Here is an 18804-nt window from a genome sequence, read left to right as displayed (position 1 = left end):
CCCTACACGTTTACATAGACTTACCTAGCTTGTTGCTCTTCATCATTTTCAAATCAATATTATCCACCACAATGCTGTGTTCTGTCCTTGTAAGCAAACGGTTAAAGCCAGAGTTATTTTCAATGGTATGCAGACCTAAGCTGAGTTGCATCCTTCTCAGGCATGCAGGTGATATTTATTCATTGGAGCAGGAGAGGAATGAGAAAGCAGCAGTGAGTTCCCAACAGTGATTACAGAGATATTTATTTCAAAGTTCTAGGCTGAAAATAAGTAACAATTTAATTTTTCCTCAGTGACTGAAATGAAGCATAATCCTTGCATTCATTTTTTCAGATATCTCTAGGTGTTAATGCAATTAATGATTTAAATAATCTTGGATCGATTTCACTTCCTTCGTCGTTGCTGACAGATTTACCCCCTGAAGAGTTTGACTTGGCTTCTAGAATTATATTCAACTTCTTTAAAAAGACCACTGTGTTCCAGGTATCTTTTTGATCCTCTTTTTGTAAGGCTTTTAAACTCAAGCCTAGAGTAAAATAAAATACAAACGGACTTTTTTCCCACAAACACATTTCAAAACTGCCTGATACAAAAAAGTAATTGGTTTTGTCCAGTGGTCACTCCACATAACTGACCTTGTGGGTGCTGTGCTCTGCTATTGTTTCCCTTAAGATTTTAAAATCTGATTCTTTTTTTGTTGTTCCAGGATTTGTCTTTAAAGAATGCATCTTTAATCAGCAATGTTATATCATCAAGTGTTGCTAACCTCACGATTAGGAACTTAAAGGCAAATGTTACTGTCACTTTACAGAATATCAAACCTAATCAGGTATGGTTTACATTTTGGGAGACTTAAAATACAGTTTTATTCCCTCCATTGGGGTTGTTGTAGAGGAAATAATGTACCAAGAATACAGATCAGTTCGTTCTGCTTTACTAGTGTGGATGTTTCATTTCCATCTAGATTTTCAAAATCACCCATCACTGGTACAAATTTTTAGTCTCAAATGGTTTCAGGTAATTTTGCTCTATCAGTTCACAGATTCACAGAATGTTAGGGGTTAGAAGGGACCTCAAAAGATCATCTAGTCCAACCCCCCTGCCAGAGCAGGATCACCTAGAGTACATCACCCAGGAACACGTCCAGGTGGGCCTTGAAAGTCTCCAGAGATGGCGACTCCACCACCCCCCTGGACAGCCCCTTCCAGTGCTCGGTTGCTCTCATCATAAAGAAGCTCTTCCTTATCTTCAGGTTGAACCTGCTTGTGGCCATTGCCCCTAGTCCTGTCAACAGACACCACTGAGAAGAGCCTGGCCCCATCTTCCTGACACCCACCCTTTAGATATTTATAAGCATTAATAAGACCCTCCCTCAGCCTTCTCTTCTCCAAGCTAAACACCCCCGGCTCCCTGAGCCTTCCCTCATATGACAGCTGTGCCAGACACTTGATCAGCTTAGTAGCCCGGTGCTGGACCCTCTGCAAAAGTTCTTTATCCTTCTTGAGCTGAGGAGCCCAGAACTTCACACAGTATTCCAGGTGGGACCTCACCAGGGCAGAGTAGAGGGGAGGATGACTTCCCTCCACCTGTTGGCCACAGTTATCCATCCGTTTTGTTATCTTTCCAAACTACCCTTCTGTTTTATTCCCCAAAGAATAAAAACTCTTAGATGAAAGCCTGACAGTGGGGGATTGCTATGGAGATGGTGCAATCATGACATTTGTAGGTGCTACATGTCCAGAAGGCAACATAAGTCTTTTTCTAAGAGGGAATGTTATTCCTTAAACTGGAACATAGGATTGTGTCATCTGGCATTATTAGAGCTCATATACAGCATCTCTTTTCTAAATGAGCATCAGGGGTTGAAGTCTTCCAACCCATATCTTAAAAGAGACTAAAATACTGTAAACTGAAAAATGTAGGGATTTCACTAATGTACCTGAAGCTTTTTTCAAGAGCTGGCTTAGTGTAGTCTTTACTTATATTGAAATAGTACTGACTTTTGAGGTATAACTGTAGAATTAAGATGATTTTTCTTTTCTGTGTGGTCATGTTCTTGATACTTAGAAAATCAGGGAGGATGAGAAACCCCAAGGATTTATGTAGTGTGAGAAGACAGTAAAAGAGCATTCATAATGTTCTACCAGGAACAGAATCTTAGCATAAGTGCAAGAGCTACGTCCTGTATTGCTGACTTCAGATTTATTTTCAAGTTCATTTTACGTTCATGTTAAAACACATATATTTGCTGTGTACAATATTTGTTCTTGCCTGTGTTTTGTAGATAATTCATAAATTACTTGATCATAAACTCATAGTTTAGTAAAACATCTTTTCTTTTTTTTTTTTTTTTAATCTCCTAAACAGGATAATTCAACAGTTAGATGTGTGTTTTGGGACTTCAGTAAAAATGGTAAGTACTTGGTATCACCCAAGATAGCATGCTAGTTTAGCTATGTTAACGTATGTTAATATAAATCAAGGCTTCTGTGAATAACAAAGGTCTTTTCTGTGACAGCTGGACATGGAGGCTGGTCATACGAAGGTTGCACAGTTAAAGAAAGTAGAGTAAATGAAACAGTCTGTTCATGCAACCACCTCACAAGCTTTGCAGTTTTGATGGTAAGTATTAAAAAAAATATGCACTCATACCCTGATTCCAGGACACATTTAGGCATGTGTTATCTTAAGCAAATGAGAATTCAGTAAGCACCTACCACCTATAAAATATTGCTCAGGTTCTGTTCATCAGTGTTAGTGCATGTGGCCGTGCAGTTAGTCACATGTTTGAGCTGCTTATTGAATGAGGGCTCTTGGATTACACTGGAGGGAAGAATTCCTTTAGTGCTTATTAAACTGCAGCTTTTACATTTAGGAAGTTGTCTATATTGTAGAGAATAAAAATTAGAATAAATCAAATTTAAATCAGGCTTTTAATCAAATCAGACTTCATAATTAGAAATATAGAAGATCATAAGTTGTAAGGGACCCATAATGATCATCAAGTCTAGCTCCCTGCTTCTGCAGGGCTAGATTGGCTTTCGTGTTTTTCGGTTAACCTTTTATAAAATCCATGATGAAATGTTTCCTTTTTGTTTTTTTTTAATTGCAGAGGGAAAGGTGTATTTTAGGTTTTTAAAAATCCTTTTCTTTTTAATATACACGTTTTCTAAAATTAACTTCTGTTTCCATTTTAGAACTTGTATGGAAATATCCCTTCGAATCCCACACAAGAATTGGTATTGACTTTTATATCCTATATAGGGTGTGGCCTCTCTGCAATTTTTCTTTCTATTACTCTTGTGACCTACATAGCCTTTGAGTAAGTACCCCTTAACTAAGCTCCCATTATTCTTCACTTATGATTGCTTGTAGTCTTCACTGCAAAGAGCTTTCCAATAGTTAACAGATTCTGTTTCTGTTAATAATGCACAAATTTGTCCAGTTTACCAGGAAGGTGTTGATTCAGTCTTACAGGAACATTAATCTTGTGGACAAGTGAATTAACCATGAGGGTTTATTTATTAAGAAGTGAGGAAGTAGCACTCTTAAATATTTTATAATGGATTATTGAATAGAAGTGTGAAGGAATATATTTAAGATACAGTATATATAGAGCAGTGTAGAATAACAGCATTTTTAAAGACATTTGTATTGTTTGTTGTTTGATGGAATATTTTCTTGCATTTGAGCCTTAACTACTGAATCTTCTATACTGTGTTTTGGAAACCCTTCACAAAGTTATTCAGCACATGTTTATTCGTTCATTATACTGTCATCAAGGACTTCTCTCTATCAAGGCCTTAGAAGCCCAATCAAAAGCCTGATCTAGCTTAGCAATAAAGGAATAGTCACATTCTGGTTTTCGGAAGTACTGTAACAAGAAGTCCTATGTGCAATTAATGTAAATAATTGTGGTTCTCAGCTCTAAGAATCCAAGCAATTATTTGTATTTATGTAAGTTTATTATAAAAAACTTTATTAATACATACCATTAATTTGGAAATCTTTTATAAATTACTCTTGCCATGTATAAATGCAATGTATGAAGCCGTATACATGAATGAAATATATACATATTATTTTTTTCTTGCCATTTGTGCACTAAGGAATACAAGAGAGGAAATAAGCCAGGGATCTATGGACAATTGATGTCATCTCACAAATTTTTTTTTTCAGGAAAATCCGGAGAGACTACCCTTCCAAAATCCTTATTCAGCTGTGTGCTGCATTACTTCTCCTCAACTTAGTTTTCCTCCTAGACTCATGGATTGCACTGTATGATACACGAGGCCTATGCATTGCAGTTGCAGTGTTTCTTCACTATTTCCTCTTGGTTTCCTTCACCTGGATGGGCCTAGAAGCTTTCCATATGTATCTGGCTCTTGTGAAAGTCTTTAATACCTATGTGCGGAAATACATTCTTAAATTCTGCATTGTTGGTTGGGGTATGTATTCTTTATTGTGTTTGTTGAGTTTTGTTTTTTTCCCCTTTTCAATGCTAAATACAGAAATCCTTATATCAAGTATTTCAGTAAATGTGACACAGTTCAGAAATGAAAATAAAGCAATCATTAAATGTTACGACCCTGCAGTAACTAGGTATTCGCTGTCAGTGAACCTGATCCTATATATTCCACCTTTCTGAGGCAGGGAACTCCTCCCTGATTGCAGAACCGAGGCTCCTGCAATGCATTTGATTTTGAATTTTCCTTGTGTGAGTACAGTAGAACCAAATTTCAATGTGCATACTTCCATTTCCATTTACCAAATGGATGCCATCAGTTGTATTTTGAAAATAAATGCCAATAAGTATATATATTCCATTTCTGGGATAGCACTGTGGGTAACAAAAATCAACAAAACACATGTAACTGCATAAAGGATAAAGAGATTCTGACCCTGATTATCCTCTCTGGCCACTTGAATAAAAATGAGTGAAGACACTAAAATCAGTCGAATTGTTTTCTTGAAAGAGATGTAAGAAAGAAGATCAGGTATCCTGTGCTTGATGTTTTAAATCAGTTTGAGTGATGGTATTTGTTGCCTTATTCAGAAAGGTTTGGAGCTAGTGATGGAGAAGAACACTTGTTTCTTTGCAGGTTATGCTTCTAGGCAGTTTGAATGCTCTAGTTTTTAGATTCTTTCAGGCAACTAGTAGTCAACAGAATTCAACAGACAAATTTCAGAAACAAGCTGCATATTTCACAGAAAAATATAACAACTTCAAGTCCTCATAATAGTGTCTTTGTTATAATTTTCAATTCTGTGTTTGTTCATAATCTTTTAGGGTTACCAGCAGTAGTTGTGTCCATTGTGTTGGCGGTATCACCAGATAATTATGGACTCATAACCACTGGAAAGGTTTCAATAAACAGACCTGATGAATTGTGAGTTTTTGGGGGTGAGTGGGAGGGAAACTATGAAACTGCTCTTCTTTAAAGTAAAGATGGGAAAAGAAGGAAGCAATAGGAGAGCTTTGAAATGCTGTATGTCATATGTATGTATATATATGTATGTATATCTACAGTATGTCATATGTTTTGTGGTTATTGCCTATGTAAAAGCTCTTACCCTTTGGCAAAAAAAAATACTAGAGGCAAAAAATGTTTTCATGTGCAACAAACTGCACATTTATCTTATGTTTATTTTATTTAATTTCCATTTCTGATAATGATTGACAGACTGTTCTTGTGTTCTAGCTGCTGGATTAAAAATAGCATTGTCTTCTATATTACTGCTGTGGGATACTTTTGCCTGATATTCCTCATCAATATCAGCATGTTCATTGTTGTGCTGATCCAGCTCTGTCGTATCAAAAAGAAAAAACAACTTGGTGCTCAAAGGAAAACCAGTATTCAAGACCTTAGGAGTGTTGCTGGCCTCACATTCTTGTTGGGAATTACTTGGGGATTTGCTTTCTTCACAGTAAACGAGGTATTTACTTACCTCTTTACCATTTTCAACACTTTGCAAGGTAAGTTTATCCTTCATGTGACAGGCCATTTTTTCAATGTAATGAACAAAATTTCAAAATGGCATTTCTTTGATTCAGTGATAAAGATGTAATTTTGATGCGTGCTTTAACATGTTAATTAAATTAGAGATGATACTGCTTTACTATAATCTTAAGTTACAGTAAGGTACAGGAAAGATGGCTCCTATTTATAGGTATAGTATATTTATATTTATAAATACTATAATTCTGAAAATTTATGCAAATCAGACACCACTAGAAGTAACTGTTTCTCTAGTTAACAGATCAATTGTAAATTCTCCGTAACTCTTAACTGTTCATATAATAATGCAATTAATGTAGTTAAAACTACCATTTCTCCACTTACCCCTAAGCCTTAGGGGTGAGGTGACATTCAACAAAGGGTCATTGAGCCAGGCAAGGCTGCAGCATCTAAAACTTAGTGGTCTAACTTGTAAGCTTGGCCTTTAGTACTTAAGAACATACAAGAAGCAGATATGAGGGCATGCAGGTTTGCAAAGGCCAGGATACTACTGGACATAGTCAAAAGAAGAGTTTCAGAGGCTGCAAAAGCTTTCATATAAATATACTGTAGGTGCCTACAGTTATCTATACCTGAATTGCCCTACTGATGCAATTGGTGGTTCAGCTGATATGCCAGAGGGACGAGAGGACATCCAGAGGGACTTGGACAGACTGGAGAGGTGGGCTCAGGTGAACCTCATGAGGTTCAACAAGACCAAGTGCAGGGTCCTGCACCTGGGGTGGGGTAGCCGACATTACCAATACAGGCTGGGAGAGGACATGTTAGAAACCAGTCCACTGGAAAAAGACTTTGGGGTACTAGTAAATGAGAAGCTGGACATGAGCCACCAATGTGCAGCAGCAGCCCAGAAGGCCAATCAAATCCTGGGCTGCATCAACAGAAGCGGGGCCAGCAGATGGAGAGAGGTGATCCTGCCTCTCTACTCTGCCCTGGTGAGACCTCACCTGGAGTGCTGTGTCCAGCCCTGGAGCCCCCAGCACAAGAAGGACGTGGACCTGTTGGAACGGGCTCAGCAGAGAGCCACAAAAATGATCAGAGGGCTGGAGCACCTGTCCTATGAAGACAGGCTGAGGGAGTTGGGGTTGTGTAGCCTGGAGAAGAGGAGGCTCCGGAGGACGTTATAGCGACCTTCCAGTGCCGGAGAGGGGCCTACAAGAAAGCAGAGGAGGGACTATTCACAAGGGTCTGTAGAGACAGGATGAAGGGTAATGGCTTTAAGCTAGAAAAGGGTAGATTTAGGTTAGACGTTAGGAAAAAATTCTTCAGTATAAAGATGATAGATCCCTGGAATAGGTTGTCCAGAGAGGTGTTGGAGGCCCCATCCCTGGGGACATTCAGGGTGGGGATTGGTGAGCCTCTGAGCAGCTTGACCTAGTTGGAGATGGTCCTGCTTATAGCAAGGGGGTTGGACTAGATGACCTTTGGAGGTCCCTTCCAACCCAAACATTTTATGATTCTATGATAAGAAGGTCTGGAAGGAGGATCCAGGGAACTATAGGCCTGTCAGTCTGACCTTGGTGCCATGGAAGGTTACGGAGCAGAACATTTTGAGTGCCATTACAAACCATATACAGTACATCGAGGTGATCAGGCCCAGTCAACAGGGGTTTATGAAAGGCAGGTCCTGCTTGACTGACCTGATCTATGACAAGATGACACACAGTGGATGAGGGAGAGGCTGTGGATGTTGTCTATTTGGACTTTAGTAAAGCCTTTGACACTTTCCCACAGCATTCTTCTGGAGAAACTGGCAACTTATGACTTAGACATGCATGTACTCTGCTGAGTAAAACACTGGCTGGATGGGCAGGCCCAAAGAGTGGTAAATGGAGTTAAATCCAGTTGGTGGCTGGTCACAAGTGGTGTTAACCAGGGCTCAGTATTGGGGCTGTACCTATATAACACCTTTATCAATGATCTTGGTGAGGAGATAGAGTGTACCCTCAGTAAGTTTGCAGGTGACACTGAGCTTGGTAGAAGTGTTGATTTGCTTGAAGGTAGGAGGGCTCTACAGATGGATGTGGTCAGGTTGGATCAGTGAGCTGAGGCCACTGGTATGAGGTTCAACAAGGCCAGTTGTAGGTCCTGCACTTGGGTCATAACAACCAAATGCTACAGGCGTGGGGAAGAGTGGCTGGAAAGCTGCCTGGACGAAAGGAACTTGGGGATGCTGATCAACCGCTGGCTGAACATGAGCCAGCGGTGTGCCCAGGTGACCAAGAAGGCCAACAGCATCCTGGCTAGTGTGGTCAGCAGGACTAGGGAAGTGATCATCCCCTTGTACTTAGCACTGGTGAGTTCACAGTGTGAGTACGGGGTTCAATTTTGGGCCCTTAACTACAAGAAAGACATTGAGGTGTTGGAGTGGGTCCAGAGAATAGCAGCAAAGCTGGTGACAGGTCTGGGGATCATGTCTTATTAGAAATGGCTGAGGGAACTGGGACGAGACTGAGTGGAGACCTTATCACTCTCTACAACTACCAAAAAGGAGGCTGTAGAGAGGTGGGTGCTGGTCTCTTCTCAGAAGTAACAAGTGACAGGCCAAGAAGAAACGGCCTTAAGTTGCGCCAGGGGAGGTTTAAGTTGGATATCAGGAAAAATTTCTTTGCTAAAAGTTGTCAAACACTGGAACAGACTACCCAGGGAAGTGGTTGAATCACCGTCCCTGGATACGTTTAAAAGTTAAAGGGGTTAAAGTTGCACCAGGGGAGGTTTAGATTGGATATTAGGAAGAATTTCTTTACTGAAAGAGTGGTGAGGCACTGGAATGGGCTGCCCAGGGAGGTACTAAAGTCACCATTCCTGGATGTGTTCAAAAAAATGTGTGGATCTGGTATTTCAGGACATGATTTAGTGGTGATGGTTGGACTTGATGATCTTGGCGGTCTTTTCCAATCTTAATGATTCTGTGATTCTAAATTGTGTAGATATGGTGCTTAGGGACATGGTTTATCAGTGACTTGGCAGAGTTAGATTAATGGTTAGACTTGATGATCTTAAAAGTCTTTTCCAGCCAAAACAGTTCTATGATTCTATAAAAGATGGGACTGTGGCACACTGTATGTTAAAAGCTGCATAGCCTGACAGTGTTGTATCATAAACTCCGTTTGACATTGCTTTGAATTATTTTCCAAAAGCATTAAGTAAATTTCAGGATCCACAGAATGTTTTCCCTTCTTATTTGTTAGAAGGAAACTTTATGGATTTGGCTATATTTGTTGTCCTCGCTTTTTTGTGTTTGATTTCTCTCATCTATGCAAGGGAAGAGTACTCTTCAGAGTTGTAAACTTTTTCATTAAAGAAAAGTATCATTTATTTCTGATGACACATTTAAAAGAAATGAAAGAAAACTGAAATACTGTTCATTAAGAAGTAGTAAAAGTCAGTCTTGCAACAGCAACATTCTCTAATATTATTGCTTTGCAGGGTTCTTCATTTTTATCTTCTATTGTGTAACAAAGGAGAATGTCCGTAAACAGTGGAGAAGATATCTCTGTTGTGGGAAATTCAGGCTGGCTGAAAACTCTGGTAATGTGAATATTTTATTTATTTATTTATAACTCATGAGTACTTATACTCAAGTGTTAGGTTCCTAGTATTTTGTAATGCTTAAAATAAATCAGTAAATCATACCGCTGCAGTTGGACTTCTAATTTATTATTCAAGGCATAATAAACCTCCAAAATTATACTCACTGAATGTGGCAGCTGACACAGTTCTTAGATGCTGTTGCATTAAGCTGTTAACTGCAGCTAATCTCTTCCACTGCAGTATAAACTTGTGTCTTCAGGAAGACTTTTGATCAGTTAGAAACTAAGATTTGTTCCGGCTTCTGAGTCAACTGTAGTTTTAACAGTGACTTCCACAAAAAGAAGGTGAAGCATATGTTAAATCCAGAAAACTATAATTGGTATTATTTTGTAATTCAAAATAACAATGTTACTTTGTTGATTTCTCATAAAGCTACATATTTTTAATATGCTTTAACTTGTAGGATCAACTGTACTTGAGTTATTTTTCTGATCTGGTCTGCAGTCATAAAACTGGCAGTTGGGTGCTTGTTCAAAAAAGGGTATTACAAAAGGGATGAAGAATAAGGAGCTAGATTCAAGTAATTCTAAACATCAAGAATCATTAAATTCTTAGGAGAATATAATTCTGTCTAGAATACTGGAAGGAGTGTGGGTAAAGTCTTGTTTTTATTTTAATTCATTTGCATTATTAACTATATTCGTATATACTATCTGCATGAATTATTCTATTTTTTGTAACATATCTATTGTAGACTGGAGTAGAACTGCTACTAATGGCTTAAAGAAGCAAACTGTAAATCAAGGAGTATCCAGTTCTTCCAATTCCTTACAATCAAACAGTAACTCCACTAACTCTACAACACTGCTAATGAATAATGATTATTCAGTGCATGTGAATGGAAATGGTATGTATAATGCAAAAATAGAATTTCTCAAGCTATTTTTTTAATTGTCTTTAAAACAGAAGTGCTCTGCTCTTTCATGCTAATAGAAAACGAAATACTGACAAAATATTATTCGTAAGTATAGTGTCAGAATATTTTGGGATGTCCTCACAAGTAATACCACACATCTGTTTTAGGGAACTGTAGACCAAGTTTTAAAATATCGATTTCTCCTAGTCAGTGGAAACTTTTGATTTATATATCAAATAATAGGTAAAATTTGTTATTAGAGCAATTATCTACCAGAAGCTGCTGTTAACGCTTTTCTTGTCACCTGAATATATGACAGCAAACTTCAGGCATGCTTTGAAACGGTTAATCTTTTAAACCTTATTAAAACAAACAATGGCTGAAGAAGAAAGAAATATAGGATAATAGTATAGCTTGAAAGTATGAGAGAAACTATGTAGGAAATAATACAAGGGAGAATATTAATGAAGTGCTGAGATGGAAGCAGCTTATTGCTGAGAGGGCTGCCTCACTGTTGGTTACAGAGTAAGTATTGAAGCTGAATTCCTCTACAGCTCTTTATTTCCCCTGTTGGATTTTAGGGATGTTTTTGCCTAACAGAAATACAGCTTTGTTGCAGGAAACAATTCTTCAGAAGTAACATTCTCTCTCCTTCCTGTTTTAGCACAGTAATGAAGTACTATATTACCCTCTGCTCTGTACCCGAGAAGTTGAACTGCAGGTGTATGTGGCACTCCAATCAATTTGACTTGCAAATCGATGCGGCTTATTTGTCTGTTGAGAATACTAGATATGAATCTCCCCTGAATGCACTTATGAAAAAATGATCTTTTTTTTCAGTGGACATTATCAAGCTTTGCACACTCTTGCTGGACGAATGTTATGCTGCTAATTTCAGGTCTCAGTAAAGAAAATAAGTTTTTCAAAGAGAAAAATAATTTATCAGTCTGTAATGTACAAAAGCCTGAGCTGAGCAAAACTTATGGAACTTTACTCCTGTGTGCCTCAGGTATTTTTCCCAGCTGATCAAGAGTTGAGGCTAAAAATTCTTGCCATCAATCAGGTTGTTTAGATTGTTTAGTATGAAGTTGTAGACAAAATTACAGAGGCTGTGTTGTCCTAATTTCCTGGCATATGCTATCAGAAGACAGCAGATGATCAGTGGGATAATCTCAGCAGATAATTTCTCAGATGTACAGAGTAAAACCTGTGGAATTCATATATGCTGCCCCTTTAATAGGTTACGGTCCACTTGGATGTACTAGCTGCCTGTGGTAAAGAACTCACAACATACCCTGAACAGCTTTCCAAACTGAGCTTGTAAAATTATTTCCTGTTTGTTGTGTTGGGGTTTTTTTTGTCGTTTTTTTGTTATTCCTTTATAAACCTGTTTGTATACCACACAATGCAATAATTAATGTACTTGGTACCTGGCAGGTCAGTTGAGAACCAGAATCCAGTAACTCTCACTGTCATCAGATACAAAGACAGGCAGTATTTTTAGGTAGAAGTAGTACCTTTCAAAGAGAGAAAAATTTTCAGGCACAAAAGCCAGCATGTCTTGTAGGGATTTTTTTTCCAGCTATGTTAGTCATTCTGATGAAAGATGCCACCTCTCTGCAACACTGAACATGCTTACACACAACTACAAAAGCACTTTGGCTATTTTTCTCAACAGAAAGAAAGATGGCTAAAAATATTTTATTGAACTTGTTTGTTGTAACAACTGAGTGAATGGTCCTGTTGTGGCCTTCTGCAACAAGTTTTTGTTGATTTGGGTAGTATTTTAGAACAAGATGTGAAATTGATGGTCTCAGCTGTTGAACAATGCCAATTCCATGAGACGTGCTCCAGCTACATCCTAGTTTATTCACATATTTAAATCTTTCCTGTGTGAGAGTCGGTATGTCCTGTGCCAGAGTTCCTTGGACAAAGCACTTGAAAGAACTTTGATAGAACTTTGTTCCTATACACTCAGGAAGACATATGTCTCACATGACCCACCTCATCTCCTCTTGTATTTTATTGAATGTTTTGAATGCTGTGAAGCCTGTACCACAACCTGTGTTCATACTGAAAGGATTGTATTATACTGTACCTGCATAGTTCATTTGGCAAATAATTTTTCTGGGTCTTTAGGACTTCCACAAAAAGAGGCTAGATTTATGTTTGGATAGTTTGTCCTCCCAGCAAAGCTCTGTAAGGCATTTCCTTACACTTAATCTTCCAAACATGGGGCAGTTGTATCTCAGAAGAGATGAGCAAATGCCTCCAAAAGGTAGTTGGCTGATGTTAGGTAGGAACATGGGACCTTCTAATTTGCTGTACCTGCTGACCCTGCTCTCAAAGCTGGTACTTCAAAATAACATTGCAGTGCTTCGTTTTTAAAAGTGAGCTCCAGAAAGAAAATGCTCTAGAAATGAAGACCTATGTAGTGAGTTATAAATACTTAATGGGTTTGGTCTCACTATTTCCACTGAAATGCAGTTCCGGATGCAGGATTGAGTGACTTGCCATGGTAACTTTAGGGTGACTGTACAGCCTGTGGCTTTTCTGGCCTACCGGACTGTCTAACTTCCACCTTTTCATGGCATACTAATATTTCCTTGTTTTCTGTTTTTCTGTAACAAGTTTGCGTGATTAGGAAAGTACCATTAGGTATCAAATGGCTGAAGTGGCAGATTTCCTCACTGAGGAACAGAAACCACCTTTCTGAATTTGTTCACAAAATAGCCTTATTTTCTTCTCAGATTTTGCGCTAGCATTAGGGCACAGCTATTTTGAACATGCCTTCTAAAATAAAAGTGTAGTCAGGGGCTTAAATAACTAGATGTGCATAACTGCACTGTCAGCAAGTGTGGTTATTTTCTGTCATTTCAGTCTTTACCTGATATGAGTTGATTAACAAAGTTCTTCTACTCATCTTACTCTGTTTACATTTGTGCCTGTGTAAATGCTTGATATTCTTTTGAATTAATAATTAAATATTAGATTTTATATTTAAGAGATTTTGCATAATCTGTTGGGCTTCCATTTTCTAGGTCCAGTGGCAGCTCAGTAGTTCGGCATGGAATTAGTAATCAAAGTGGGCTAGAATCATCATAAACCCACCCCCTTAAGCTCCCATCCTGAGATGTTTAAGTTCTGTGCATTACATTTTCAAACTGGTAGTAGGCTTTAGTAGCTAGAAGTACACGTTCACGTCTTATTTTAAAAATGCCATCTTTCGTTCCAGAGAAAAGTTTGCCTGGGAGACTTTGATGCAGATGGCAGGCTGAAATCTGCTTGAATCAGTAGGATAACTGAAAAGTATGCAGTATGCCTAAAGCGAAGGATTAATTTCTAGAGAAAGTGTTTGGGTAGACAGATACTAAACCCTGTGTAGTTGAGGGCCCTGGCCCCAGCAGAATAGAGAAGAGCAGCCCGGCCCAGTCACTCAAGCAGCAGAATCCTTTCTGCAGGAGGGATTAAGTGCAGGGATGGATGTCACCAAACAGTCTCCCTCTGGTGAAACCAACAAGAAATAGTTCAAGAGCATCCTGTAATGTGGCCCTGCCCCTTCTGGAAGGGTTCAGAAGCTTGACATGGTGAGAGAGTGAAAGGGGAGGACAAAGCCAAAGCAGAACTCTGATATATGATTGAGGTATTTGATGGACTGAATTCAGGCGTACTAGAGAGGATCAGATTTTGATCCCTGTAATGGAGTCATCTTTCACTGCCTAGGTTTCTCACCAGTGCTTTTCCTCCTAAAACTATAAACTGCAAGCAGTTTCCACCTTCACTGTTGTGTCTTTTTGGTAGTTTTACTGAAATCTGCTGAATCATGATGTTTCTGTATGAAGTGAATATTAAAACAAATTGCAAGCTCGGATGTTTTATGGGTTTTATTAATTGTTTTTCTGGTATAAATGATAAATGACAGCTCTGCATGTGTGTTTGCAAACTCATTTCTTGTTGTTTAACAAAGTGATCCCCTCCCCAAAGAAACACTAGGTCTGGTTTTGGTTTCCCCATCCTGGTGTTACCTATAATTTACTCACTACTGTTATGATACCTGTGATAATCAGGATCATGGCAGATCTTTTAAACCTCACAGCTTTGCAACAACAACAAATCAAAATCCAACTAGAAGCATTTCCACAAATACAATAAAATTTTGTGATTCTCATCAAAATTATCTAAAAACTGATGCATAGAGGTAGGAGATTCTATCCAGTGAACTGAGCATTTTTGGAAGATTTCCCTGAAAGGCTTCAGTCAGCAGTGGTATTGTACATGTTCATTGTAGAGTCACATAAATGTGTAAGTTTCTGAATCTAAATATGATTTAGATCCATGATTTGACCTAAGCCATATTCTGATAGTCCTTCAGAGATAAATGATGCAAGTTTTCTCAAATATTTTTCTTGTTTCAGTTGCACAGCAAACCTGAGAAACCTTTAAATCTTGTTAAACTAGAGTGAGAAATATTTTGCGTCTTATCTAGTGATACTTATTCCGAGTCAAAGTCTCATTCTGAGAACTGCAGCCTTCACTGCTTAAAATAAGCGATCCTATCCTGCATAAATAGATTAACATCTCTCTAATCTCTTACAGAATATGTACAGAAAAATCCACATTTTGAAATTGTTGCAGGGAAGAAACGAGTGTATGAACTCCCTACAGTGACTGCAGAAGCATGGGAGATTTGATTCTGAACCTTTCTGACAGAGGGTGTACTTCTTTTGTTTCAACAGGCCATATTTCCAGTGAAAAGAATGGTGATGTGTGTCTCCATGACTTCTCAGGCAAACAACTCGTGTTTGAAGAAAAAGATGATACAGGCAGCCAGAAAAGCCATATCTCACTCAGGAGGACTTCAAAGAGAGGAAGCCTGTCTTTTCTTGAGAAAATGTGATTTCCTTTTAAACACCACATTGTTCTACAGTGTGAAGTAGAGATTTACTTTTAACAGTTTTACATAATGTGAGCAGACCAAGAACTGATTTTATTTAATATATGGTACTGGAACTTCAAGGCAGCCATGCAATGGATTGACAAGGACAATTATTTAAAAATTAAAAAAATAGCTACTATTTTGACAAGCTATCTTGGATGTCAGATTGCAGCTGGCACATTTTCATTTTGATTCTTCATTAGAGGTTTTTATGAGGTTGTTTTTTTTAGATTTAAAGAAAAGTTTTGTTTAGACTTTTTCCATAACAGCTAAGTTTGTGTGGTTATACTGCGTAGTAGTATTGTATAAATGTAGGAAGTTACAACTTGTGCATACAAATGATGTTATCTTTAAAAATGTTAGCTACTCTGTCTTCAACTTTTTGTATGTTATAGTAGCAAACTCTGTAGTGATGTACATAAACAGAAACATATCAGGTTTTAAGCATCTTAATGATACTTTTATATTTATTTCTTGTAATATAAATTTAAATATTCTTATGTATAGAAAAATAGTTGGTATTTTGTTTTAACTTTTATTCTAAGTTTGCATTTTTCTTTAATTGAGATAATTAACTTTAATGTAGAATGACACGGAAGTTAATTTGTTCAGTAAAGTGAAATCCCTTACAGTGGTTTAACTATTCACTAGATATAGAACTGTAAATGAAAACACTGTTGGTCTGGAATCCTTAGTGACCTCTTCGTACACCACAGGGGGATAGAAATTTGGTATTGGCACAGCAGAGTGCCATGAATGAGAGAGGGATTGTCAGGTTATTAAATACAACTAAGTTACGTTAGTGGCTTGAGTAAGTCAGTGGGAGTTTTTGCCATTGATTTCAGCAGGGTAAATATCTTGAGTGGTGGTTACAGAAATTAAACACTGCCATTTGTCATTTGCAGTGATAAAAAAAAGTAGAGAAGTGTTATTTTTTGACAAAGAAATACAGTGAATACATGCTAGCTGCTGTGTTTGGTAGCTGAGAAAATGTTTCATCGTGTGGCCATTTAAGGGGCAGTTCTTGAGCTATTCTAATGAGAATTTCTGCTTGTACTTTGGCCCTTAGTTAGCAAGCCAAATCCTGAGGCCCTAGCTCAGTAATTTCTGAAGCAAAACTTCATTCCCTTTGTGATATTTGTCTGAAAAATGTGGATTTGGGCTTTTCATGCACAACAGCTGAAAACCCACACAACGTTGTGAAGACTCTTCCTGAACAGAAATCAGCTTGAGCCCTGGTTGTGCCTCTTCTTCCTGACACAGGTGTGCAGCTGCAGCCGTTACTTTTTCCCTTCTGTTCTTGGGCAAAGTTTGTATGCTCCAGGAGCAAGAGCGTGAACAAACTGGCACCACGCTGCAGAGTGCCAAACCCTGTAAAGGGGATCTTTGGAGGCAAATAACATACTGGAGGGGAGCAAGGGCTTTGCTTTTCCAGAGGATTCAGTAGGGAGCCGTGGAAACACTCTTCTCAACAACAAGCATCAGTTAAATGCCTGTGATCTTGGGCTCTGTTGTGGTTCAGCAATGGAACCTCCTTAGTACTCAAACACTCTTGTGGTTCTATATGCAACATATAGGTTCTTTTGGTCACCTATGTCCAAGACTACTCTGAATATGTTTTTAAAGTGAGAATTGAAAGTATTTGTTGTGTTTATCCACAAGGTTTTAACTGCATGTTAATTAAAGACTGTTCTGGAACGCTAGTAGCTGGAATGCATTTCTGTGAATGCTTTAACTGTTTGGCTAATTGCCTTTGCACTGTTTATTGTAAATTTATTTAATGTTCTTGTATTTATATTTTCAACTGTAAAAAAAGTAATAAATTTACAGCAAGTACAACACAAGATATATAAACTTTGTCTTTTAGATAAATACATCATACTGAGCTGTTGTTACAGTTCTTCAGATTACATCAGCTGCAGTATGTAACTGGACCTAGCTCCTGCATTTATTATCTTCCACATATTTTACCTTTCATGGTTCTAGAATATCTGGGTTTTAGCAGAGAAAAACATGATGTAAGTCTGTGCAGCCAATGCTTGCCCTTGAGTCTGTTGAAGCCCTTCCACGACAACGCTATGAGCAAAAGCACATAGCTGAGTTTGCCTTCAGTAATTAAATTCCCTTTGAAAAAGCATTTTACACTGTCAACTGACCTGCTCGAATTCTTCCTTTGTTTTTATTTTTGCACACTGACATGTTAGGATTCTTTTAATTACTTTTATTCGATATATTCCCAGGGGTGGGAAGTCTTTTATGACATTTCCACTTAAAAGCACGCTCATACTGTAGTAAAGCTTTGCACTCACAGCAATATACGATTTTAACTCAGTAAATAATTATCATCCCTGAACTTGCTGGAAAAGCATTTGCAAACTGGGTGCCGCAATATCCATTTGGTACTTGGTCTCTTGTGCACTGCTAGCAGCTTAGCCAGGGCAGCCCAGAGCTTGATGAAAGCTGTAGCCCTTTCCCTAAATGTAAATTAAAATTGTATGCATCAGCTTGTGGCTGCAAAGCTCACTCAGGCACATCTGTAAGGAGGCTGTAGTCATAGCCACGGATGAAGAGCAACGTGCACCTTGCTCGGCAAGCCTGCTCGCTAAGCGCATGCAATCTTCTCTGTAAAAAGTCACACCCTGAGGTAGGAAGCTGGTGCAGGGTTTAGGGGAGAGCGACCTGCCCTATGTTCTGGGACTGTGCGGCCTTCCCTGCACTGCAGCTGCAGTGCTCTGGCTGGTGGAGTTAACAAATCAGTTCCATTCCCAACAGACGGCACCTACAGCAGCGCTGCCTGATGGCGATCGCTGAACCAACCAGACTCCTTTTGAGACTGTTTTCTCAACTATGGCCACCAGTTGCACAGCCAATGAAGTAAGCACAGAAAAAAAGTTACAAAATTAACTCTGGTGATGTAATTTCACATGAGAGAAAGAAAAAAACCAACAACTTTCTGAAGTCCGAGTGAATCCCACACCTCCGGCTACTCTGCAAAATCTGTGCTTCAACCACCCAGGCATACTTACCATTGGTTTTCTTCCCATTACCAGGACCACGGGAACTCACTGAAGATTTTACAACAATGTAACACATAATTTTTATTTTATTCTTTGAAGTCTTCATCAAGTTTCTAAGTCTTGGTTCTCTTTGACTTCCCTTTCTTCTGCTCCCTCTTGTCCTACCCGTGTTCAGGGACTACAGCCTGAAAGCACGAGTCACAGAAGAGCAAGTTGTGCCAAAAGCACATGATGCTAAACGTCCCTAAGGGAGAGCTTACGGGAATAGCAGGTTCATTTCTGTCAGAAATCTTCAAGTCTTGTTTCTTTATTAAGGTGGAAAGCCAAGGGTGATGTGAGGAGACACCTGATAAAGTCTTGCGTTTCTTTGGCTTTCATTCT

At 38.6% G+C, this 18804-nt stretch overlaps 1 protein-coding gene across 1 annotated transcript in view; it reads left to right on the top strand.

Moving 5' to 3' along the window:
- The window catches only part of GPR64 (G protein-coupled receptor 64), a 48925-nt gene extending 33558 nt beyond the window's left edge, over positions 1-15367 (top strand). The window contains exons 19-29 of the mRNA XM_008935710.1: positions 334-483; positions 707-829; positions 2368-2413; positions 2519-2622; positions 3198-3322; positions 4180-4448; positions 5291-5390; positions 5703-5977; positions 9450-9551; positions 10309-10461; positions 15207-15367. Of these exons, the coding sequence (XP_008933958.1) occupies positions 334-483; positions 707-829; positions 2368-2413; positions 2519-2622; positions 3198-3322; positions 4180-4448; positions 5291-5390; positions 5703-5977; positions 9450-9551; positions 10309-10461; positions 15207-15367 (1608 nt within the window). The remainder of the gene's footprint in view (positions 1-333; positions 484-706; positions 830-2367; positions 2414-2518; positions 2623-3197; positions 3323-4179; positions 4449-5290; positions 5391-5702; positions 5978-9449; positions 9552-10308; positions 10462-15206) is intronic.
- The last annotated feature ends 3437 nt before the right edge of the window (positions 15368-18804 follow it).

Source organism: Merops nubicus, unplaced genomic scaffold (genome assembly GCF_000691845.1).
Source record: "Merops nubicus isolate BGI_N331 unplaced genomic scaffold, ASM69184v1 scaffold10712, whole genome shotgun sequence".
Classification (NCBI taxonomy): Eukaryota; Metazoa; Chordata; class Aves; order Coraciiformes; family Meropidae; genus Merops; species Merops nubicus.
The sequence above is the reverse complement of the archived record's forward strand: the minus strand, read 5'-3'. Positions and strand labels throughout refer to the sequence as shown.